The sequence below is a fragment of the Anguilla rostrata genome, chromosome 11 (genome assembly GCF_018555375.3).
Source record: "Anguilla rostrata isolate EN2019 chromosome 11, ASM1855537v3, whole genome shotgun sequence".
Lineage (NCBI taxonomy): Eukaryota > Metazoa > Chordata > Actinopteri > Anguilliformes > Anguillidae > Anguilla > Anguilla rostrata.
This window is the reverse complement of record NC_057943.1, coordinates 15,457,442-15,483,647: the sequence shown is the minus strand read 5'-3', so window position 1 is coordinate 15,483,647 and position 26,206 is coordinate 15,457,442. Positions and strand designations below refer to the sequence as shown.

Below are 26,206 nucleotides of genomic sequence, written 5' to 3'. Positions count from 1 at the left end.
CTTTAAACCCTATAGTCTTAATAGCATGTACTTGTCCTGTAAGAAAAATCTGAGGCAGATAGATTTGAACTACAGAAAACCAAATAGGAAAATCTAGCAACTAAGTAAGTAACAACTTACATATGATAAACTGAAAAGTACAATGAAACAAAACTGCAGTGAGAAAATAAGCCTCAGTGACATAATTTTAACCATGCAAAAGCTCTCTCTTTCTGCAATAATCTTCCCATATGCATGTTGTCCAATGTGATGGACCTTCCCCTGCACAGATCCAGAGAAACAGGGAGCCCAGATGCCCTTTCCTACATCTCATTATCACTCAGCTGACCAACAGGTATAAATTAATGTTGAATTCTGACTAGCTATGGAAAAAAACTCCTCATCCTGAAGGCCATACTCACAAATGAAGCCATGTAATATCCTGGTAAACAGAAAAGAGGAAAACATTGTGGTAGGCCAATGCACCTGAAGGTCTACCACAGAGACCTTTAGTAAAAAAAAAATACACCAAAAGAAAACTTGAACTCATGGTTATTTTAGTGGCAGGCAAAATAACTTAATGGAGCATTTCTATGGTAAAGAACAAAACAAAAATAAAATGGCTTGTATGCACGGACACCATGCTACAACACGTTGCCTTCTCTGAATTCTGTAAGCCTGTGGAACAAAGAAGACTGTGCAGGTAAAAGCACAAAAATGGCCAAAAATGACTGTTGCTTACATAACATGGAATGTTATGTTATTCACATGAACATTTGTATACTCTCTGCATTACAAGACAGCCAGAGGAAGTCAGGCTCTGAAAGAAATGTGGAGTTCCATCATGTCTAGACCCCAAGGTCAGCTCTCCTTTCAAGTGAAGAAGGTGTTCCAGCAACTGCGGTTCCATATGCTGGCCGCCTGCCGGTGTCCCTGGTCTGACCTGGGTTTCTCCATTAGTACGGTCCCCTAATGTTGCTAGGTAACCCCTGTTCCCCCTCTGCCTTGCCTCAAAATGGTATTGCTGGAAGGTCTTAAATTGTGACTGGCCATGGCATGGCATGAATAGGTAAGTAATAAAATACAGCTTCTGTGTGCAGATGGTACACAGAGACACGTGCCTCCCCGAGCCCTTAACCCTGATCCCAGGAGACAACTGGGGGGTCACCCCTTGAATAACCGACCCCCAACCCCCACCCCGATTCCGCAATGCACAATGAGGAGACCCCCGTTCTGTCTCTGAGTGTGAAAGCAAACAGCATGGGGTTATTGCCCGTGTAAATGGTTTTAATTGCAGCTATCTATTCCACACTAACACATTATTCCACATTAAAACATTGGTTTGTTCAAATTAAAATCCATGTACAGAAATTGTGATGTACCACTCAATCGCACTGTGGCCCTTAAACAAAAAATTCTGGATGAGACATGTTTCTTGACAAATCTGATATACATGTATGGGGTACCGCCAGTGATTGTGGGCCCCATGAAAAGATCTTGCATTGGGTCCCACCACCATTGAATGAAGTTATACATGTTCCTCCTTTATTTTTTGTGCAGCTAGAATTATTACTACCTTTCTCTCCAGCCACGATTGCACTGCATGTATGTATGTACAAAATGTATGTAGCCACCTACATTATATAGCCACTGAAATAATGCTCATATCACAGAGACATTCTGTTGAAGTGAAAATGAACTTCCACGAGCGTGTCTTTGAGATACAGACCTCAACAGTATTGAAACATTGCCAGAGTCATGTGCTACTAGTTAAAAAATGAGGACACTCTGATTATCTTGTTGAAAAGTGGGTCAGCATATTTTCCTGGCCTTCAATGTGCCCCTGTCTCTCCTAAAGAACAGACACTAATGAATAAGGAGGTACTGAATAATGAATGATCCGAGACAGAACTGAGGGGTACTAAAGCCCCTGGCAGCAGGTTGGGTGGGTCAGTGGGGCACAGGGGCAATGGAGGAAGAGTGATAGGAGGTGACAGGACAGGTAGGCCCATGCCAGCCCAGAGGGGACTGGAATTCTCGACCATGACACAGATGCTCTGCCCTAAATTAGGTAAAAACAAATCTTGGATGGGCCACCACATCAGACAAATGCGTAGCAGCAGGCTTCACAGAGGGGTACTAAGAAAAGCGTTTCAAGCTCTTAGCATGCACATATGTATGCACACATACACAACATGTGTGAGTGCATGGGTCCCATAGAGTTCCTTATTAACCATGCTTCAAAGGGGAATCCTCATCCCTCTTTCACTAGAGGTGGATCATAGTAACTAAAGCAGTAATTAGAAACTCATTCTGCATCATCATCTCTGTATGTTTTATACTGTTATAACAGTTTTCAAAGGAATAAAATCTGATTAATTAAATGTTTAATTCTTAAGGTAAAAGGGTCTGCAAGAATGTTTTTATCTCATACCTGTCTAGTTTTACACACAGCAACTTCCCAACTCCTGCAAGCTCTCAATCCACTGTGCACAACAATAATAATAATACTACTAATAATAATAATAATAGTGATATAATAAAAATAATAAAGAAAACAGGTTTTAACCGCCATTTAACATATGAATACCATACACTTCAAACATACAGGAGTCTTGTCTGTAGTCTGAGAAGCCCTGCCGTAGTTATGTTGTGTGTGCGTTTTTGTTGAGTTTGTCATTTGGTTTCCCTGTGTTGTGTGGAAGAGAGAGTGGTTTGAGGCACAGGAAGAAGTCGTCACTCACTGCCGGTCTACCATTGTGCTAATGTGAGAACAGGGGGGCAGCATTTAGCACAGTCCCATAAATCATGGCTCTCATCAGGGTTTGGGCTCGGGCTCAGGCCTTTTATGAGTACCTCTGCATGTGCAAACCTCTGATAATGTTTCTAGAAACACTCATCACAATGTGTAAGACACCCTTGCATTACATATTCTCACCATACCATTTGTAGGTTTTGATGCTGATAAGACATAAAAAGCCACAAGCTATATTTGGAAAATAAACAGAAGCTAATTTGATCTCACTCTGGTGGCATTTCACAATGCAGGGGGTTATTTTCACAATATAAGACAAACCCATGGTATGGTGACAAGGTAATTAAACAGTATTCAGGGGACCGCTAGGCCAGAGAAGGACACTCATCGGTAACATGATCCCACATCTTTGTACACACTGCTTCTTTCTCATGTGACAACAAGGCCTCTTACACTGGGACGTTTAATTTATGTATGAGAGAGAATGATCTTGTGTGTGTTCCTGTGTCCATAAAAAAAGTGCTGAATTGTGGAAAAGCTTCACCTCAGAAGCTAACTGTAATCACATCACATTTACCATTTACATCAGTTTAAACATCATTGTCACATGTTCAGTCTACCATTCTGTGAAATCACAGTAATTCTGAATCTGCATGCATCCATATGCAGATTGTTTCACAATGGAATTATTTGATATGACTATGTAAAGGAAGTTTAAGAATATGACAAATAGTCAAATATGGAAATATGAAGATGCTATACTTCAATGGCTTGCTTACCCCAGGGGAATAATGAGAGAGCCTGACCATATGCATTCAGAAGAAGAGAATTGGTTTTAAAGTTCCCCTTACCACATTGGTGTCTGTTTCTATGGTGTCCTCCACATTATCCGATTGGTCTGTGAAAGAAATGCGTCCAGAGTGGCAGTCTAATTGGATGAGAGCTCGGCAGCGATAATGGCAGGTGAACCTGCAATCTAAAAGTGAGACAAGAAAGAGAAAAAGGTCAGTTAAAAGGACATTAAATACAACAACTTGTTATACGGTATCATCATGTATTATACAGTATCATTATTCCAGCGCTACTGAACTCTAGCTCATGTGGGCCTCAGATTCTGCAGGCATTTGCACCAACTATGCACTAGACCACCTGATTTCACTAATTATTTTACCTCCCTGGTTCAGAAAGTAAGCTAATTAGAGATTTTAGGTGGTGTGGTGCATAGGTGGAGCAAATACCTGCAGACACTGCGGCCCACAGGACCTGGAGTTCAGTAGCCCTACATCAGTCAGTATGATATCCAGTTGACATTCCATCAAGCATGTAAGTGACTCAAAATGAGTCAACACATTGCGGATTCAAAAACTGTGAATCTTAGCACACAGGAAGAGTGAACCAAGGATGTGAAAACCAAGGATGGATTTTCATATGCTGAGTCATTACACGCCATATGGCCCCCAGAGCCACTCACAGCTCCCTAAAGTCTGTGACACCCACTCTGTGTTCAAAACAAACAGATGAGCCAGCCACTTTATGGTGGCACAGACATCTGCATGTGCAGTAAATAAGTCATATAAGTCACATATGCAACATATGCAAGCATATGTAAAAGAAGACACAACGGAGAGGTATTATCATATAAGACCAACACATTATTTTAGAAAACACATTTTGATACTTGTGTAGGGTACAAAAAAGACTTGAAAGACATACTGTACAAAGACAAGCAAAGCACAATACATGCACCATGATATTTACAGAACAGATACTGAGATATGCAATATGCATTTTCTTTTGTCCGCGTTTGAATTTATGTGTCACAAATTAGTGAAAGGAGTATTCTCAACCTTCATTTGTAAAAAAAATAAATAAATAAATAAAATAACATTTTGTCTTTATTGTTCACTAAGTGCAATTTCTGAAAATATAATGTGGATAGATTAAACAAAAAAATGGAGAGGATTCTTTGGCTAAGGTTGTATTTCTGGTCACACATGCCACTGGTTTAGGACAAAGGGAGGGAAAAAGTTAAAGGGTTATGTGGCAAACACGCCTGCCACAGGCCACCGAAGTGGCTTTCTTTGGGGCCCTCCAGCACAGAGACACAGGGAGAAGATGTTCAAAACAGTCCACATTTATTCCACGAGGGTTTGGCAAGATGGTAAAGCCAAATGAGCAGATGTTAACCCTGTCATGACGGAAGCTCCCTGGTGTGGGTGGGGATGGCAGATTTAACCTGTGCGCAGTGATTACCTCACTACGCACAGGTGCAGCCACTCCTGTTCCTGGGTCCAATTAGCCTGGCCAATTATCTAATTCTTCACCAATTATCCAATTGGCCAGGTCTAATTAGCTTGACCCAGGGCAGGTGTGGCTGCTTAAACCAGCCATCCCCACACCACATACCCCCAACGCCAAACTGAGGCCAGGGAGAACCACTGGCCGAAGCCTACATCCCCCCCCCCCCCACCCCCACACTCCCAAGAAAGCAAAAGACAACAAACAAAAACAAAAACACTCCAAACACGGTAAAAAAAATAATTTAAAAAAGTCAGGGTGGGTGGCCCCGGAACAGTCCAGTACATGTGGTGACCCTCCTTCGGACGACAAGGCAGCCCTTCTTCCTCCTCCCTCCTGGAGCACGGGAAGTCCTGGGCTGCTCTGCTGGCTGGTGGGGGCGTCACCGGCTTGGGCTGTTCCACGGGCTGTGGTGGGGTGGCTGGGCTGGCCGTGTGGTGCTGGGGACCAGGAACCCTCGTGGCTGTGGTGGCCGCCAGTCGGCTCTGCTGGCAGGCGGCTGCAGGCTTATCCCCTCATGGGCTCCGGGCAAACCAACCAGGCCAAAACAAAGAACTAAAAACAACCAAAACGGACGAGAAAGGAAGCAAAACGGCGCGGCCACCGCTCGTGCGCCGCCCGTGGCTGACCCGCCTTCCCGGCCAGGTGCAGCTCCTCAGCGTCCCAGCTGAGGATTGCCTCCTTCCCCTCCCTGGTCATCTTCCGCTCCCCATTTTTGGCCCGGAGGATCCGCCCGAAGCCCTGTCGGGAACACCTCAGCCGCCCCTCCTCCAGTGTGCTTCCTGGCTGGCCCTCCTGTGCCTCTTTGCTGTGCTGGAGGAGCCCCACGTTGGGCGCCACTGTGGCAAACACGCCTGCCACAGGCCACCGAAGTGGCTTTCCTTGGGGCCCTCCAGCACAGAGACACAGGGAGATGATGTTAAAACAGTCCACATTTATTCCATGAGGGTTTGGCAAGATGTTACAGCCAAGTGAGCAGATCTCAAACACTGTCATGACAGAGAAGCTGCCTGGTGTGGGTGGGGATGGCAGATTTAACCTGTGCGCAGTGATTACCTCACTACGCACAGGTGCAGCCACTCCTGTTCCTGGGTCCAATTAGCCTGGCCAATTATCTAATTATTAACCAATTATCCAATTGGCCAGGTCTAATTAGCTTGACCCAGGGCAGGTGTGGCTGCTTAAACCAGCCATCCCCACACCACATACCCCAACGCCAAACTGAGGCCAGGGAGAATCCCTGGCCGAAGCCTACTCCCCCCACCCCCACCCCCACCCCCACACTCCCAACAAAGCCAAAGACAAACAAAACAAAACTCCAAACACGCTAAAAAATTAAATAAAAAAAAGTCAGGGTGGGTGGCCCCGGAACAGTCCAGTACATGCGGTGACCCTCCTTCGGACGACCAGGCAGCCCTTCTTCCTCCTCCCTCCTGGAGCACGGGAAGTCCTGGGCTGCTCTGCTGGCTGGTGGGGGCGTCACCGGCTTGGGCTGTTCCAGGGGCTGTGGTGGGGTGGCTGGGCTGGTGGGCTGGTGGACTGGCCTTGTGGTGCTGGGGACCAGGAACCCTCGTGGCTGTGGTGGCCGCCAGTCGGCTCTGCTGGCGGGCGGCTGCAGGCTTATCCCCTCATGGGCTCCGGGCAAACCAACCAGGCCAAAACAAAGAGCTAAAAACAACCAAACGGACGAGAAAGGAAGCAAAACGGCGCGGCCACCGCTCGTGCGCCGCCCGTGGCTGACCCGCCTTCCCGGCCAAGTCCAGCTCACGGCGCGACCACCTCTCGTGCACCGCCCGTCGCTGACCTGCCTCCTCGGCCAGGTGCAGCTCCTCAGCGTCCCAGCTGAGGATTGCCTCCTTCCCCTCCCTGGTCATCTTCCGCTCCCCATTTTTGGCCCGGAGGATCCGCCCGAAGCCCTGTCGGGAACACCTCAGCCGCCCCTCCTCCAGTGTGCTTCCTGGCTGGCCCTCCTGTGCCTCTTTGCTGTGCTGGAGGAGCCCCACGTTGGGCGCCACTGTGGCAAACACGCCTGCCACAGGCCACCGAAGTGGCTTTCCTTGGGGCCCTCCAGCACAGAGACACAGGGAGATGATGTTAAAACAGTCCACATTTATTCCATGAGGGTTTGGCAAGATGTTACAGCCAAGTGAGCAGATCTCAAACACTGTCATGACAGAGAAGCTCCTGATGTGGGTGGGGATGGCAGATTTAACCTGTGCGCAGTGATTACCTCACTACGCACAGGTGCAGCCACTCCTGTTCCTGGGTCCAATTAGCCTGGCCAATTATCTAATTATTAACCAATTATCCAATTGGCCAGGTCTAATTAGCTTGACCCAGGGCAGGTGTGGCTGCTTAAACCAGCCATCCCCACACCACAGGTTAGAACCAAGTTTTTGTTTATGTACCTTAATCAGAAGTCTAGACATATTTATCTTTTAAAAGAAGGACCTGAAAGGTAAGTAAATAAGAAAATGGCACCCACACCTTCAGGCTTCCCCTCTGACAGAGAGCACACTCACTATCAGCAGCCATTTGGCCAGGCGCCTGTGTGACCCAGGGACTGGGACTGGGACCGCTCTCCCTCTGCACACAGCCCTGACATTGCTGGGGAGTTACATCAGCCAGGGCCTTCCTCATGAAAACACGCACACAAACACACACACATGCACACACACACACACACACACACACACACACACAAACACACACACACGCACACATGCACACGCATGCATACATACATACACACATGTGCGCACACACGCACACACGCACACACACACGCAAATGCACACACACACACACGGATAGCTCTCACTTGGCCAGCAGCTGAGAATGTGGAGGGGGCAGGGGTTAGTGCAAACGGAAAGGGGTGTTTCTGACAACGTGGAAGGCAGTATAGAAGTTAGCACACAAGCTAGTCGCCCCCTGCGGGAGGATGCTGAATCACAGGAGATATCTGTCACACAGCTCTCTCTTTCAGTTTCCTTTATATCTCATCTCAAACTCGTCACTCGCACTAAAAAACGCCTTGAATCTTTGGTCTATGGGGCCTTTTTGCCCCAATTCTGTGTTCCTGATGCGTCCGTTACTGCCTGTCTACAACCATGTCACCTTGGCCAGATGACCCTATATATAGTATGCTCCTCTGACAATCATTCACATGGCTGGACAGCACTGACTTTTTCAAAGTGGCAGCATTAGCGAGGGAAAAAGAGCCAACATTTTTAATTTCATAGTTCACCTATGTTCAGAATATCCTTAAGATATGGAAGCGCTTCTGCAAAAATGACGTCGGCAGAAGGCTTATCACAGAAAGCACTCTTGGCTGCTAATTTACAAGGAACTGTAATTTTAGGGAACCAGACACTGCGTCCAGGATGACATAGTCATGAGACGTTTACGTCTGAAAAACACTTTCTAGTTTTTCATGAAAGCAGACCTTGACTACTGACCTGAGTCATTCCGGGTTTACTGTTTCCTGGGCTCCCCCAGGACCAAACCAGGCTTTCACAACACAATTACATATGTCTCAAGGGAGCATAGGAGGAAGTCTCCAAGCTTGGTCATGTCTTCATTATTCATTTCTTTTTTTTTAACTAGCAGCATATGGACAGAATGAATGGAGTCAACGGATGTAAGTTTGCACTGCCCTCTAGTGGATATTCTGGTACAAGGATGAATTGGAGAAACTTGCTTCAGCCACTTAGGCATAGCCCTGTCTTGTTCTACTCCAATCCTATTTCTTTGATAATTTTATACTAATTCTAGTACATCATCAACAATATATATATACATTTTATTTTGTAGCCAGTAACACACCACATAGCACCTTCAGTGTTAAAGAGAAATACGTCTAATAACTACATTTCAAACAGTAAGAACTCTAAACATGTTTGGAGAAATAAAGCCCATGTTTAAGTTTAGAAAGAATATATTTAGAAAAAAGACCGTAAACACAAGTACTTGAAGACTAGAGCTCTTGGTCATTTCTTTGCTGCTGTTGTAAATGCTGTGGCTACCACACAGGCTATCAATAAGTTCACTTTACAAAAAGAGCAAAACAATCACGTAATACATGGAAGATATTCAAAAAAGTATCTTATTCATTATCCTCTGGCAAAACACAAAACTCTCACACTCACACAGACTCATACTGAAAGCCTGTGGGAGGATCTAACTGACAGATTACGATCTTCTTCCTCTATCATCCCTCTAATGCAACCCGCACTCTGACACGCTCGCGCCAGTGAAGCAGGTTTCATACAGCACTCCACTCACATGTCAAACACACGCACGCCTGCTGCTTTTATTTGTGCTCTATTCATCTACATGGAAACATACATGCTACTAACACACAGGCATACACATGAAAGCACACACACACACACACACTCACACACACACGATCTGCTGTTCCTTTGGTAACATCAAAATACAAGAACATACAAAAGGGTAGCACCCAGGAAAAAAACAACCAATAACACACACAGCTCACCTCAAATTTGGGAAGCTTTAGGAACCATGGGTAGTTCCACTGATTAGCAGCAGTTAAACATTAAATAACATCTACAACATGTGCAAACCACTGAGTGAATGAATAAGAAAGTTGGACTTAATTCTTAATTTTTGACCTTAGAAGAAAGTGTGACGTACATGCAGCCGATTGTTCAATAACTACCCACTGGTGACTTAGAGCAAAGCTCAGGCGTTGTGAGCTACCTCATAGCAAAGACCAATCAGCCATCAGCCTCCTGCATACACAGCTGATGAGGGGAAACAATAAAACCAGACAAAGCACCACAGTTTTCTTGTCTGTCTACAGTGTGCAGCAAGGCATGATGGGAAGAAGATGAGTCAGTGACACTGAGAACCACTGCAGAATCTGGTGGATTACCTGAGAAATACACGAGAATGGCAGCTGCTCACTGTGCATTACCCATCACAACTGTGATCTGTGTACAGCAGTGGTTCTCAAACTCGGTCCTGGAGGCCCCTGTGTATGCTGGTTTTGTTCCAATATTGCACAATATGACCATGGGAATTTTATTCTTCATAGCATTCACAGCTATTTCTGACATAATGTGGTTTAAGAGAGTAAATAATTCCTCTAAAGCATGAAATGCAGCCAATTAAGAAAAATTAACAGCTTTTTAAAATTCTGGGATTGCAATTGTGGTTGGAATGAAAACTAGCACACAGGGGCCTCCAGGACCGAGTCTGGGAACCACTGGTGTACAGGAAGCCTACTTCCCCAAACTTGACACAGATTTGTACATTTCACTGATTTCAGAGACTCAGTACACCCCCTCTGGGAGCAGCCAATGAAGGCCTCTCAAAGGGGAGAAGGAGATTATCTGAACCTCGAGGGGAGACGTCTGCTAAATCTCATCTCGACCGTAGCCTGCTCTGGTCGCCCATTCTGCCTGCCTCTCTGTGCTACTCCGGCTTCCCACAGCAACGCTCCCACCCCCCACTCTTATCCAGGAGAAGCGGGCTCCCCTCTGGCGACCGCACAGAGCACCCACTGTTTGCAGACCGGCAGGCGCACAAAGGCTGCGAGCGTCCTGACAAACGGGCCGGAGCGGAGAGGAAGCGCATGCACACAGCTTCCCCTGCATCACAGCGTGAATATTCATGAGCGCTCCAGCGCTCCCCGCTGGGCGCACAATCACCCCCTGTCTTCAACACCCAGCCATCTTATTCACCGACGAATCAGCGGGCAGCATTCTCCGCACTAATCTGCTTAACAATTGAGGGTTTACAAAAATATAATCATTAATATCAAACAGCTTAGAATATGAGGCACCTGTTTCTCCAACATGTACAATCTGGGGACAAAATGTACTAGAAAGAGAATATTATGATACACTTTGATTCATCAAAGTGCCAATGGTGAGGGCCGCAGCTATGTCGCAGTGAACAGAGGAAAGTTATCCCTGAGGCAAATCGCGTCTCTCTGACTGTCATCACAGCTGTGCAGGGAAAACTCTGCACAGTCGAGTCTTACAGCCCAGTCCCGTCCTTCATGTTGGATCATTCCTTGTAGTTCATAGATTGAAAATATGTTAGAATCGCATGAGGATTTTGTGTATCAGACACAAAAGGATTCGCCGCACCACATCCTCCTTGACTGACAGAGTACTTTTCTTCTGTTAGCTGAATAAGAGAACCTAGCAGACTATCTATCACCAAGACCAGATTTGAATGCTAGCACAGCATCTGAAGCCTTGTGGCAGGCTTTTCAAAGACAAGATATTATTTCAGGGCACTCCATTTCACTCTTAAAATGATGGATTATGGAATGAAATCAGCCTCAAAGTGTAAGCAGTGTTAATCCTTTAATGAGAGGATTACCCAGTGAATGCATGAGGATACTTCATTGCTGAAAGGCAAGGATAAAATGATTAACAAAACATTGATGCTACACTCTTCAGACCAATGAGGACCTGGTGGTTATGTGATCAGAGTCTTAAACTGTGTGCATGTGGGATAGAAATACCTGTCACACAGTGTTAGCAATGCTATAATGAGCTGGGACCGTTACAGGAGAGAGCTCGACTGACCTACTCTCATCCATTATGGATGGTATAGTAAAGATGCTTCATTCAATACCCATGCCTATCGAATCGAATCTCTATCCTCGATGCCGCGAGTTCTTTTCTGGTGCAGTTTGGAGTTGGGGGTTTAAGTGACAAGATTAAGAACAGCTCCCTCAGGCATGCAGTGAATGAAGCTGTATGTGTGTTGAGCACTAATCAGGCCAGTAAGGGGGAGTGGGGAGAGCTTCCTCCTGATCTCAAACTAGAGCTGGCAGGTCACCTCACAATATCATAATCCCACATCCAGGGGAAAGGTACATTTTCTTGCTTTCATCTGCTGGTGATACATACGCTTTTATTTTTGGTGTGTTGAAAAACCTACAGAAGGAACTCCCTGTGCTTTGATGTTCATGTCTTAAATTAAACATTGAGATATAAAACTAACACACAAACTGAAGAAACACACCCAAACACTGCAAAACAATGCTAAACACAGTCAAGAACAGACACTACGACATTTTAAACTACCTTTTTAAAAAATGAAAATATAGATAATCATTTCAGAGACGGCTGAAAATAATAGGAGAGAGTCGTGTAAAGAGTAAAGGCACAGCATTCAAAGAAAATTGCTACTTGGCTTTTTACTCCTTCATGTCTTTTGAAGCAGCTTTTACTGTACTGCTGTTTCTAGATTTGACCCTCAACCCTTTATCATGTTCATGTCCGGCTTCCTGAGAGGGAGAACAAAGACCCCTCATTTTTGCCCCACTGAAGTCCAGCTGTCAGCATTCTTAGAATGGAATTACACATCCCAGAGCTTCCTGTTCACATTGCACCCCCTCTCACCCTTTCCCCCAGCCTGCCCCCGTGCTCCCACCCTGATGCTCTGACCCCGCCCCAAGCTTCTACCTCTACCTCTGCCACAGTTTAGCTGGGGACAGGGACAGACATAAATCCTTTTTTTCCAGGAACACCTTAGAGTACCAAGGTTTGGTGTGTTTCAGGAGCGGTTTTGTGAAGTTTTACAAGGACACAGTGAGAACTGCGGCAGCAGGAAGTGGAATGAACATGTCTCAAGGGGTCTACTACTTAAACCAGTCGTTACACTACTTGAAAATGATTCACAAAATAACCACACCAAGATCATAATGAAACTGAACATACTATTTAAAAATATTCCAAAAAGAGGAAACAAGAAAACAAATAGTGGTTTATGCAGTTTACTGTAATGAAGATGCAAATTGTGTAGAAAAAAAATTAACTTTGCTTAAGCCTACCACTGAACAAGGAATGTTAAACAAACATCTAAGTGCCCATAAGTGCTAGTTAAGCGAAATGCATTTCCATTCATTGTGTGGGTGTCTACAAGTCATATCTGACTGTCAGATGAACTGACCAGAAGACTGGCAGGACATCTGTAGGTGGCCTTACCTGGTTATTCCCCAATCCCTACCCACCCTGCCCCTTTATCAAAACCAGCACAGACCAGTAACGGACAGGAAGAATCACAAAGTAAGTTAAAGCAAAACCTGCTGAAACCAGTCAAACAACCTTTGCAGCAGAACCTGAAGGAAATCCATGACTCGGAGGAAAAATGAGATGTTTATACAGTAAAATGAAAAAAATAATAAAGGAAAGGTAGAGAAAAAGGAGGTAAGCCTGGAAAGTGTGGTGGTGTGCTGAGATGGGTGTGACGTGCTGATGTCAGCAGCAACGCAGCATCAGCAGAGGGTAGGGTTACTGCCATCTCTCTCTCTCTACTTTGCACACACATGGTTTCTTTATCCTCCGCCGCACTGTAACTCTTATTGTCATCTGCGAAAAATCAGGTATTTTGCAGTAGACTAAGCCGTGTAACAGAAATCAGTGTTCACACACTGATTCCCAGCCTGGATATGAAAATAATTCCTGAGGTGGTTGAGGGGTAATTGGGGCACAATGTGTTTAGAGTGGATAAAGCAGTCTGAGGTTCAGTGTCTCAGGCCCAAACTAAGCAGAGCCTGAATTATTCTTTTAAAGACCTTTAAAATTAGTTTCTTCATTCGAACAACCATCGACTCTATATATTCCACCAAACAAGATGTCCGTCAACTTGAACACAACATTAATAGAGAGGCTACAAGGTTTAGAAATATTCTAATGTGAGGGCTTATTTTGAACATGGGCAAGTACTGTATTTGCCTCTAAAGATCTGGAACAGGGGGCACAGAAAATGACCTGCATATACTCATGTCTCACTATAGTTATAATGAAAAGATACGGAGCACAAGGGTTTGACGGCAAAGCAATGTCAGTCCAACCCAATGTAAATCAAACCTAAGGAAGTTATATAAGAACACACAGGCCTAAAGTAGTCATGGGATTTTGAAAGTTTCACAGGTAATCTCTGAGGATGTTCTATGAGAATGCCTCTGATGTGCTTTCTCACTGTTCCAAAGTGCTAGAGCAGTTTCAGAGTCCTGTGGACAATGAAAATAAAGCTTTATCAGAAAAAAGGTTTTGGTCAACTGCAATAACACAGACCCGTACTTTATTATCAATTAAAACATCCTTTTTCAAACAGCTGGGTTTACACAGGAGTAGATAACAGTGAGCGGGAAGGAAGTTTAATTTTAAACACCTAAGACAACTGAGAGGAAAAGAAATAAAAAAACATATGCCCTGCTGTCAGCAGACACTGTGAAATTGTGCTCAGATAGTGAAGGGTGTGGCCTGGGCTAGAAAATACAATCAAAGACAGTGCTAACTGAACTCTGACGTTATTTGCTATGATCAGCATCACATGTGCTTTCACTAGAACATTCGGGGAGTGAAAACGAGGTCCCTGAGTTCAGACTGGCTACATCCTAGCTTACTCAAAGCTAGAGTTTGTGGCAATGTTCTCTGTAATACGCAACCTCCTCATTAAACCCACTAAATCTATTCAAAGTTAATGAATGCAGAGGGGCATGAATGGGACTGCATCACAAAAAGCTTATTTATGCCTCATTGGGCATCGCGGCAACCTTGTTAGAGGAATGCATGGCTGCAGCAATGCCACACATTAAACTGTCCAATGTTAATTCAATTCTAACAGAGTATATATGAGTCCAATTGGGACCATATGAACTCTGTAAGGGTTGATATAACTTTTACTGTCCAGTACCCCTCCCCACTCCCCACCCAGCTCATCTCCATGGCAGTAAGTGCTACTTTGGCAGAGTATGAGAGATAGCCAAAGTCTCAGAGAAAGTTTGGGCTAGAGACATAGACACCGTAGGCATGAAAACACAGAATAAAACAAACGCCCAGAGAGACAAAAAGGCACATAGGCAATAAGATATGCATGCAGACAAGCAAACATCTACTGGCACACAGACTGCAAGACGGGCAGCCTATCAGACAGATAGCAGACACACAGGGAGATACAGTGCTGGCTGGCAGAGACAGACCAGGCTGTGCGTACTCACTGGTGCAGCGCAGACTCTGCTTGTATAGACCCCAGATGAAATCACCACACAGGTCACACCAGCTAGGGTGGGCGTGGGTGTACGGCTGGAAGTCGTGTCCCTCCCCGGTCTGATCGGTGAGATGTGGGTCTACGCTCTCCCCCAGGAGCCGAATAATCCGCACCCTGCTCAGCAGCTCCGGAACCTTCCCTGGGCTGATGCGTAGCGCGTTGACCCGCTCCAGGCGAGGTGTGCGGGGTGCAGGCGGAGGGGAGGTCAGCTCGATCCGGTCATCCAGGCTCAGCTCCTTAAGTTCGATCAGCTCACCCCGAGACATGCTGCCGCTGGCAGGCAGATAGGCACGCAGTCGGGCAAGGCTGACCCAGATCTGAGAATCAGTCACTGGCAGGCATGTAGATCCTCTTCACTGTGTACGATTAAAGACCTCTAACTCAAAACCATAACCCTGCCGGCATTCTTTACAATACCTATGCAGTGCTGCTATAACTTTGTGGCACATCAGATGTTTACAGGAAGTGAGAGAGCAACCTTATCCATTTTCATCAGTTAGCTTGCTTGACCACCCTGTGAACGTTCCACAGAAGGTGTTCACACTGCTGGCTTACGTGTGTCCTTTTCCAGTCAAATTCACCACAATAGACAAACATTTTCAAGCCATGGACAAGAAGCGAGTGATCGGTGCATCTCTAAAACATCAGTTCCTGCTATCCACTGTACACCAGCATCCTGCAAAAGATCAGAAGGCAAGAAATGGAATTTTGGTTCTGTTGAAAGTAATTTCAGCCACCTCCAGGAAGTTGTATGAAATTACACTGTTTTACGCAACATCTAAGAACTTTGCTTTTACAGGAATCAGGTAAATTTCTTCATCAAAAACCAGAAATCAAGACCAGAAAAATGTCTATAGAAGACCAGTGGTACAAAAACTTCTGCTCATCTGTGAAAGGGAGGAGAAGCAGCATGATTAAATGTACTGAACAAATCTACCCCAGAAAGATAGCCACATTGTCAGTTTATGTCAAAATCTGGGACAAAATAGAGTTTAATCCCAGCAGCTAAGAGAGCATGGATATGTACATTCCAATATATGACAGACACTCAAGGCAGTCTTCGCCAATATTTTATGTTTTTTAAAACATGGATAAAGGATTTTTAAAACATCACAGATTTTCTCTGATTGGTTTCTGTATTTTAAAAGCACACTGACAAATCCCTTGGGTGTAGTACTTCTGCTTTGACTGATCACTGGGATCTGTCCTCGCAACTTCTCTGTATGAAAACAAATCATTTGAATTGCAACCCAAATAAATGCAGCATGCAAAGTGAGATGTACCACTCCTTAAGCACAGCAAAAGTCTTCAAGTTTCACATTTATAATCAATCAAGAGGCTGCCAAGATTAACATGTGACAAACTGGCAAGGCAAGATAATTCTGTCAAAGTATAGGTTTATATTAGTATGTATAAACAGAGCTACTTTATAGAAATTATTTGAAATTACTTCCAAAGAATTGACCAGAACGAAGAAATAGTGAGTCTAATAGCACATAAGTAGATTGAAAGCTGACTTCGACTATGCTACAGGCATTTTTCCTGATTTTATGAAAAATCCCAGATATATGTTTGGTATGATGAATAAAACATGTCTAATAAGTCTTGAAACGGCCATTAACTCCATGCCCGTTTCATCTCGTGAAAGCGTCTCACAGCAGATGAGTAACGTGGCCATTCATTTTGTGGGGAACTGTTATCGATTACACGCATTTACATTATTGTTGTTGTTGTTGTTGTTGGTGGTGGTGGTGGTGTTGCTGTTGATAACATATTTTATTATTTGATATTTTAATCTTTGCCTAAGCAGGAGTAGCTTCCACGTTTTTCTACGTTCTTCCTCCTAAACGTAATTCTCATTGGATATTATGTAAATCAGAACAGCGATGAGCCCGTTAGGCTGTTTTTAGTCGAGTGTGCAAACATAAACTTTAGTCCTGTTGATAACAGGACAGCGAAGAACACTCGCGCAGCATTAAAATGGGTTATATGGTCTTACTTTATTGAAACGTTTGTTGCTCCTGAATGTAGGCTAATTCTCACTGAATATCATGCAAATCAGAAGAGCGATGAGCCCCTGTTAGGCTGTTTTTAGTCAAGTGTGCAATGATAAACTTTAGTCCTGTTGACAACAGGACAGCGCTGAACACTTGCAGTATTAAAATTGGTTACATGGTCTTACTTCATTGAAACATGTTTCGGTTGGGTGACAATCAATGCGTGACTAGCAGTGACGGAAGTAGCCTAAAACATATTCAGTGATGGGATGTTGGAATAGAAAAAAAACAAAAAAAACAATACCAGATGTTGCCTACTCGATGTTAAGATACACCTCCAATTTTAGCACAGCTTCTCCTTACCGGTTCTATAAGTAGCCTATGATGTTGTTTCCGTAAATGATGTTCGCTTATTCTATGCACATTGCAAGTTGTTAATAGGCTGATTCGTTAGGCTACGTCTCTGAACAATGACATTTAATGACCTTATATAGGCTAGCTACATTAAATCTACTTTGTAGATTACCACGATTCTGTAGCCTATGTGGCTATGTTTAATATGTTAGTCACATGGCTACCTATAGCCAAACAAGTCAATAAATGCATTTCAAACACATGTCATATAAATAAATTTAAAAATACATTACCTTGCAAAAATAGCTTATATTTAGGTCATCAATGCGGTGCCATGACTTCCAGAAGACAATTGTTCTCCCAGTCAGTGAACTGCGCGCAGATTGCTTGTTTTTTATTGAATGTATGGGAAACACACATGTGCAAGCCACATAAGAGTAAATAAAAGAACAATATTGATTACAGTTCCAGTTTGAGCGGGTTAGTTATTCCGTGACATGACCATCCATGCGAGTTCACTCATTACACTTTGAACATCCGTCTTCGTCGTCAGAAGCAGTGTACGACAGCCTAAATATTACACATTTGGTAATACCTTTTTTTTTTTTTACATCTTTGAAGTTGTAAACGTTGAATTACAGTACAGTGTGGCTGGTGGCCTCGTCTGTTGGCTTGTAACGCACGACTGTCACAGCTACAACAACCGAAAACGTTTGATAGATAATCCCTCCAGGACGGAACAGAGACAATCTCGCTTGTAGATTCAGTAGGCTACAGCCACAATCACTTTTCGAAACTAAAAGTCTTGGGTGGTTGAAGTATAGCTACATGACGTAGGCAACGTTTACCCGACTGATTACGGAAAACGTTCAAAACTTCCACAGAAGAACATATCTTGGACATCCCCTAGTAAAAAATTCACTAGCAGAGCCGACGCAGCTTCCATCCGAAGCTCTCCTTTGCATAGGCATTTTGCGTAAGTTCCCACAGAAATGATTGAGGAGTGGTGTGACAGTACAAATGTCTTTCAACACAACGGAAAAGCTGAACTTTCTGACCTAGAAAAGCGCTGAAAACCCGAATTAGTAAATATGTATGCAAATAAAGAAAAACAAAAACAGTAGCTGCAAGGTACTGCACATATTTTTCAACTGGTTTTCCTTCAAACTGCGAGTCCTGTATCTTGAGAAATGCTTGGGGGTGGGCAATAGGCGAAGAAGCCCGCAGTTAACTATTAATGGGCTGCAGCTACATTAGCATCGATTGCCAAAAACGCGCATCATGCCAAAACATGTGATACGGTTCATTATTTTAAAGAGAGATAGGCTAGATTAAAATGTAAATATGTGACCCCCATACAGTAAACTACATCAGTGGAACAACTAATGAAATTGTTCAGCATTAATGCTCTACCACTGATTTTGGTCCTTAGCCTACTGGCAAAGTCAAGTCGCACGGTTAGCCTACATAACATTCTTACAAGTAAACTAAACATTTAATGAAACCATTTAACGCAGATATATTTTTGGCAGTTAGTGAGTTACAATTTTAAACACTACAGGCTACGTATAATACCATGAAAGAGATGGGACATCTGCACATATGCGTAACGAGGTAGTTCATTAACAAAATGAGAAGTATTACTAAACATTTTAACAGACCGAGAGCAAGTCTGTATGAAGACGTGGCGATTTATTTGTCTCCACAGGATGAAGCTGCAGTGGAACTACGGTCCCCTACTTTTTTCATGGCTGCGGTTAATGTAAATCTGCTGTAAATGTACTGTGCTGTTTCATTTCAGTACAGAATTTTAATTTATTTATTTATTTATTTATTTTTTGTGGCATGGGTTCGAATGTTATTAGCTTCCGTGATATATTAATTAATTGATTGATTTATTGATTTATTTAACGTAGAAGACACGTTGTTATGCATTTTAAGAGACTGGAGATGTACCTTCTAAAGGAAACATTTCCCCAACAAGAAAGGAAGCATTTACATCGTCATCAGGAGATCCGGGGAGTTCACTGGGAGCGCATTAAGGATCTGAGTAATCTCCTGTCTGTCTGTATTAAGCCAGAGATCACAGAAGAAACAGAATCCTGTGTTCCAAACAATTTAGAATTATGTTAAAGCTAATGGGTACCAAACAGTACAAAACTTACAAAAAAAAAAAAAAAAAAATTAGGAACAGAGTAAATTATCAATTTTACAAACTCCTGCAAAACGAAATAATTACAATCGCTATTCTGTGATTTCAGTTTGAGGAAAATCCACTTGTTTTCTTACAAGTAAGCACAGGACTGTCAATCTATGACTTTCAACATGCAGATAAAACCTATAACTTCAGACCAAGTTTCTGTCACTGACATGACCATCCAATGTTATTTATCTTTATCGACATGCTTGGTTTACAAGATAGCCTTCATACATGTGTCAAGCCAATGATGTCATCTTAGAGATTAACAATTTATCTTTTTACACAACGTGGGTGAAAAGAATAAAACAGAGAACTCTGCTATTCTGGTAAACATTCCTCAGTCCGTTGTCTAAAACCAAAAGCTAAGCTTTGATGTTTAAGTCCCTCTGGAGTTTCTCTGTGGCATCCGCCATCAGTTGGCAAGCTTTCTTGTGTTTCGGCCAGTGCTTCACCTGGCATTCCCTGTAGAAGCACAAGAATACGTTCATTTACTGCAGCTGTAACATAGCTCCAATTGTCATATCTGCATCAGTTGCATACTGTGTTTGTACATGAGATGGTAACACTGTTGCATGGTCTTATATGCAGAAAAGCCATTCCATGCTAGTGTTGCCTCCATCAATGCCCCTCTCTATATTAGTGCTGTCTGCAGGAAAGCTGTGTTCTAGTGCTACATGCAGTAGTAAAACTCTCTGTGCTGGTCTCAGTTGTGGTAGTATTCTCTGAGGTAGCCTTGGGGTGAAGTCACTATTATCATAGTGGTGTTCCTCTTGTGGTGGCTTGACCTCCATGGGTCTTGTCTGCAGTACCTCACTCTGCGTCTGTCTGACACAGTAGTATTTCTCTGTGCGTTGGTCTCACCAGTAGGGTCTCTATGCTGGGCTTACCTGCGGCAGTACCACTCTCCCTGGCAGCGTGAGCAGCGCTTGCTGGCCTCAGAGCCACACGAGCCACACTTGGGCTTCTCGGGTATAAAGCTCTCAATCACATCCAGATTGTAGGTCTGGGCCAGCCTGTCAGGGGAAATGGGAAAGGAGGAATAACATGCTGATCATTCTGAGACACTACACTATGATGCCTGTTAACATTACATTTAATATCATTCTGAAGAGACAACCTTTGAACTATGTTACACTTACTTTGAAATCTATTTGTGTTTTAAGTTTCTCACTTGTGTCTCAGCTTTTCTTATCTGTGTCTCAGTCTCGCTCACCTGTGTCTCAGCCTTTTCTCATCTGTGTCTCAGTCTCGCTCACCTGTGTCTCAGCCTTTTCTCATCTGTGTCTCAGTCTCTCTCACCTGTGTCTCAGCCTTTTCTCATCAATGCGAGTTGGGTTTTCTCACCTGCATGCCTGCTGCCTCAGGTCACTTTCTGAGGGACTAAAAGCCTGCTTCACCTGGTACTTGGCAACAGCCTTCCACTTCCCTGAATTGTCCTTCATTATATTGTTCCACATCTCTGGAATCTAAAGGCGAACATTTAAGAACACTACCTTGACTCAAACAAAAGACACATTAAACAGCATAGGTGTATAATATGAGTGGAGGCCATATTTGTGTAGCAGGTACGCTTTACATTACACTACATTACAGGCATTTAGCAGATACTCTTATCCAGAGTGACTTTTACATAGCATTTACATTGCATACATTCATATAGCTGGATATATACTGAAGCAATACAGGTTAAGTACCTTGCTCAAGGGTACAACAACAGTGCCTACATGTCACTACCTGTGACCTTTATGTTATAAGACCAGTTCCTTACCCATTATACTACACACCCAATTGCCGCTCTACCCCCATATCCCTGTCTGCATCGTACCTGCTCCAGGATCAGGTCCTTTTTTGGGGGTGCTGGGTCCGTGACTGCCAGGTGACTTAGGAAGCGTTGTAACTCACCCAGGTTTGGCAGCTGGTCAATCAATACCTCTGTCAGGAAAGCTCGCAACTAGACAAACACAAACACCAAACAGGCAAACACACAAACCCCCAACACCCCCCCCCCCCCCCCACACACACAAACACACACACACACATACACACACACAAACCAGGATCATACAGACACCCTACGGAACACATTGTGAATGAACAATCTACCAGTGTAACTTTACATCTATCATTTGCAATCAACAAACAGAGATATGTGTAAATGGTGACTGGCTGCACACACACTGCAGACATGTAAAACGTAACACTACACAGAGCACCAGCACAAGTTCTGTATGCACAGAAACCACAGAAACCATTATGTTCCATACTGACTGTGTGCAGCATAACTATTGCACCTCAGTGAACACAATTCATTTTCTAGGACTATGCACTCTGCAGACACACTGCAGTCAGAGTAGCCACATGCATTACGCTAGGTAGGTTTTTAAAGGTGACCTTTTTTGTAACCACAACGTTTTTTCGTTTTTTAAGTCTTGGGTCAGACTAAAAACAGAATTTCTCAGTTTTCAAAATGTGTCAGCCAGGCTTCCATAATAAATGGCTCATAATGTAATGTGTCCTACAGTCTGGCAGGATGTGCTCATTAAAAGAAATACAGAACAGAGAAAGGAACTGCCACAAGCAAAAGAGCATCTGGTTCTCTCCTCATCCCCCTTAATCAGCAGAAAGATCAGTAAAGACTGAAGTAGACAATGCCCTGGCAGAAATTAACACATCCTTCCTAACCACAGTTTCTGTAGACAAGCAGCAAGGGTTGCTAGGAGGCAAAAAGTGCTTCTACACAGCCACAGGGGGAAGTACCTTCATCTTCAAGTAGAGCACTGTCTGCTCTGTGATACTGTACCTTTAAGAGCTGGCTTTTGTTGAAGTTGTTGAAATCATATTTCCTCTGGCATTCTGGCTTTAGCAGCAGGTTGAGCAGAGCGATCCACACCTGGCCATCCAGTTTAGTCATCTTTACCTGGTCTTCCCTGGGAATTTTCTGCCACTTCCCATCTATGTACTTTTCCAGCTGACCTGCAGAGGGAGGCAACAGGCAAGAAAGTTGTGTTAAGGCATGCACATTTACACATCCAATGAGCTTCTAGCTGAGTTGAAAATAGCATGGTATTATAGTCTCCTGCAAGTTAAAATCAGTGAATGTCAATTGAGAACAGCACATACAAGGATGTGCCTAAGGAGGCACTATAAAAACAAGTGATGTAATGCGAGGGAGCGGAAGGCCAGTGTACCTTTGGAGAAGCGAGACCAAGGGCAGTGCTCAACCAGCTGGACCAGGACACAGGGTAGATTATGGGTGCAGAGCAGTCTGGTGAGGGCACTCAGACTCACACTACATCACACAAACAGCAAACGATCTGTATTACCGTCATCATTCATTACCAATAGTATAATTCGACTTCAGAGTTGATTTTCCCAATTATTATTATCATTATTTTTATTTTTTATGTTTTATGTTTTTGCTGCAGGTCTGAATCCTTTGTAGAATAGTGCTGTTATACCTGGCCTTGTAAAATGTAACTGACTCAGTGAAACACAGTTTAAATTGGTACTATGCAATACAACATCCTGTCAGTCTATATAATCAGTGGTGTATTACCTGTCTGTGTGATCAGTGATGTACCGGAGAACTGAAAGTGCCTTCAGGGAGATCTCAAACTCTAAGGCCTCACTCTGCTTCTTTAGTTCCTAGAAGGTTAAAAAAAGGTAAACTGTGATACATGCCTGCTGCAGGGGTATGGTTATTGTTTCCTTTTTTACATCTGATGAGAAAATGGTATACCACATACATTTATGATAAATTAAGTTCTTAAAAGGTCTTGGGAATTTATATAAAGGGCACTGTCAGGCAATTGTGGCAGACTTAGATAGAAAGCTGCAATAGTTTTGGTACTGAATTCCCTAAGAGACCTGTAAGACACACAAGTCTTGTCCACAGTAAAGGTGTTACAGCACTATTCCTATCCACTCCTATGCAGATCAGTTACTTACACTACACCCCAATCTAATTCATCTCTGTATATAACATTTAATCAAACACCGCTCCTTCCCTCACCTGTACCTAACACAAAATGAGCAGCCAGTCCCACAAAATTCCTGTCCATACCCATACACAGATTTAGTTCAACACTTAGTCGTATGTCCTCACCTGTATGGAGGAGGAATTTACATCCACTGTGTGGGTCAGCCTGCCCTCAGTTGTGGGATCCTCCCTCTCAGAGCGGCCAGCCAGCAGGGTCAGCTTACGGTGACAGTAATCCACCAGGTCCAAGACAGAGTCCTCTGCAGCCTCGCAGGACTCCTGTGAACGCACACTACGTTCAGTACAAGAGATTCATGCAAACCTACAGCCAGACAGTTTTACAGCCACAACTATATCTGCTAACACAACCAACACACGGTAAAAAGCATACCCCTTTCTTAATACATAAAAGCAGAAAAAGCCTAATCGTTCTTCTTGAACATGTAACATTTTTGTGAGAAATGCATTATTCAATGCAAGAATGTACATGTAAATGTATCAAACTCACCCGGTGAAACATGACTGTCTCTAACAGGTTGATAATGGTAGCTTCATGATGAATCTAGGAACAAAACAAAAACAATGTTGACAGACTCACCAGAAAAAGAAAAGAAAAAACCCAAAAAAACCATGATAGCTGCCGTTTATACATCATTTATACAATATACATCAATTGTGTAGTGAGTATCGATCTTTGCAGTGTTATGTCCAAAATTACATCTTACCACCATATACAAAGGAAATGTGCTTTGCGGGTTGAAATCCTGCAGCTGACACAGAATAGGAAAAATCTTCACTTTCCAAACCTCCACTAAGATCATCTCATGGACCAATGTAGGGATCTGCACATGAAAAAGAGGGTAGGGTGGCTCTCAATAAATGGAATGAACAAGAAAAAAATGCTTTGTCTAAGAATATCCATGCTACACACTGCGACACAGCACCAAATAACACGATGAATAATCATGTATTAATAATTAATTAATATATTAATACAGAGTAGCTACATTTAAAAAAAAAAAAAAGATACTATTGCATCCAGCAAATTAATAAATAATGATTCCACGTCAACTGCTAGCAAGTTGAATTTTATTTATATGTTTTACCTTTCCCAATGACACAAGTAACTCCTTCACGAACTCATCCTGGCTTCCCGTGGCATTAAGAATCGCCTGCATGTTAAGCTTTTCGATGTATTCGTGCTGCTTGAACCACCTGCAATTCAATAAAAAGTGTCAAACATCGAGGCTAGCGTTACTGGCTGGAGGTTAACGAAACAGGCGTAAACTATCTGATCGGCAAATGCACTGCTTTTCTATAGCTAACGTTATATTAGCAAGCCAACGAGTATATAAAATACCAAAGGCTGCTGATCACTGAAATAACATTTGAAATAGCGATAGGCCAACTCTATTTTGTAAACGTATTTAATCAACAAACTTCACTGCGTTACGCTAGTGCTAGGTATCTTAGACTACGTTAAATTAGTACCAATAACGATAGGATTGCCTACCTTGGACAACCAATGTCCTTTAGCTGAAATATTTCCAAATTTTGTATATATCCTTCCGCTTCTCCAGGAAAAAGTACTTGTTGAAAGGATGACGTCTCCATTACTAAAAAAATTTGAGGATTAAAAACCCAACACAAGCAATATGCCCCAACTCTTCAGTCTCTCATTCAATACAACGCTGTCGTTATGGTTACAACTAACAACAGACGCACGTGTAAACCCGCTGCCAGGCATTTCACTGGAAGTTCTCAACCACAATTGTGCTGTACTACGGGGCCCAAGATAAACACTGCATGATGTATTGATCATTGGGAGCAGATTCGAACTGATTGTGTTGTATTTAACTTCCGCGAGCGTCCATCATAATGAAAAACCACTGTACATTCTTTAACATTACATTACAGGCATTTGGCAGACGCTCTTATCCAGAGCGTACAACCATAACCAGGAACAAGTGTGTCGAAAACCCTAGAGAGAAGTACCGTTCCAAGTGCAGGGAACAGCCGCATAGTTTAACTATTAACTAACTTTAAAAAGGCTACAACACAAATAGTTGCCTTATTCAAGGTTCACACTCAGATCATTCCCCCCCCCCACTTTTCAATCATGTGTACAAATGTATGGTTTTTGAATTATTTTCAGAGCAATAGTCAAGGTTAATTTTACCTATGGTTAGCTGGGAAAACATACTGAGGCATGTAATTTTCTAAATATTTTGTCTATAAAAAGTACACTTCAGAGTCCAGTGGCCAAAGGGAAATCAAAATACCATTCAATGAGCTGTCCAGTTAGCTATAGTACTGATAGTGTTTCGGACTGAGTTGCTTGGAGAATTAGCTTGGAGGAACCGTGCAGTATGGTGATGATTTTCAGCTACTTTGAGTCAATCAATGAGTCCACACAGTACCAAAGTATTCTGGAGAAGAACCTCTAAGACAGCTAAAAGCCTATTGAGATGGGTGGTAAGGACACAATTCTGTAATGAATAGTGGTTCAGAATTCCTCATAGGCAATGTGAGAGACTCATGAACATATAGAGGAAATGCTTAGTAACTGCTGCTAAAGGAGGTTTTATCAGTTATGGAAG

At 43.3% G+C, this 26,206-nt stretch overlaps 2 protein-coding genes across 2 annotated transcripts in view; both read right to left on the bottom strand.

The window, feature by feature from the left end:
• The window catches only part of LOC135234069 (ras association domain-containing protein 1-like), a 31,118-nt gene extending 12,494 nt beyond the window's left edge, over positions 1–18,624 (bottom strand). The window contains exons 1-3 of the mRNA XM_064298206.1: positions 17,721–18,624; positions 15,027–15,752; positions 3,586–3,710 (exon numbers count right to left, since the gene is read on the bottom strand). Of these exons, the coding sequence (XP_064154276.1) occupies positions 3,586–3,710; positions 15,027–15,342 (441 nt within the window). The 5' untranslated portion in view covers positions 15,343–15,752; positions 17,721–18,624. The remainder of the gene's footprint in view (positions 1–3,585; positions 3,711–15,026; positions 15,753–17,720) is intronic.
• Positions 18,625–19,529: 905 nt separating this feature from the next.
• Positions 19,530–25,372, bottom strand: zmynd10 (zinc finger, MYND-type containing 10). Its single transcript, XM_064298204.1, has 12 exons — positions 25,120–25,372; positions 24,713–24,821; positions 24,332–24,448; positions 24,115–24,168; positions 23,733–23,885; positions 23,184–23,272; positions 22,816–22,916; positions 22,428–22,600; positions 21,453–21,578; positions 20,972–21,093; positions 20,515–20,640; positions 19,530–20,089 (listed from the first exon to the last, which is right to left on the bottom strand). The coding sequence occupies exons 1-12, from the start codon at positions 25,218–25,220 to the stop codon at positions 19,990–19,992; spliced, it is 1,371 nt and encodes a 456-aa protein (XP_064154274.1). The 5' UTR covers positions 25,221–25,372; the 3' UTR covers positions 19,530–19,989.
• Positions 25,373–26,206: the final 834 nt, after the last annotated feature.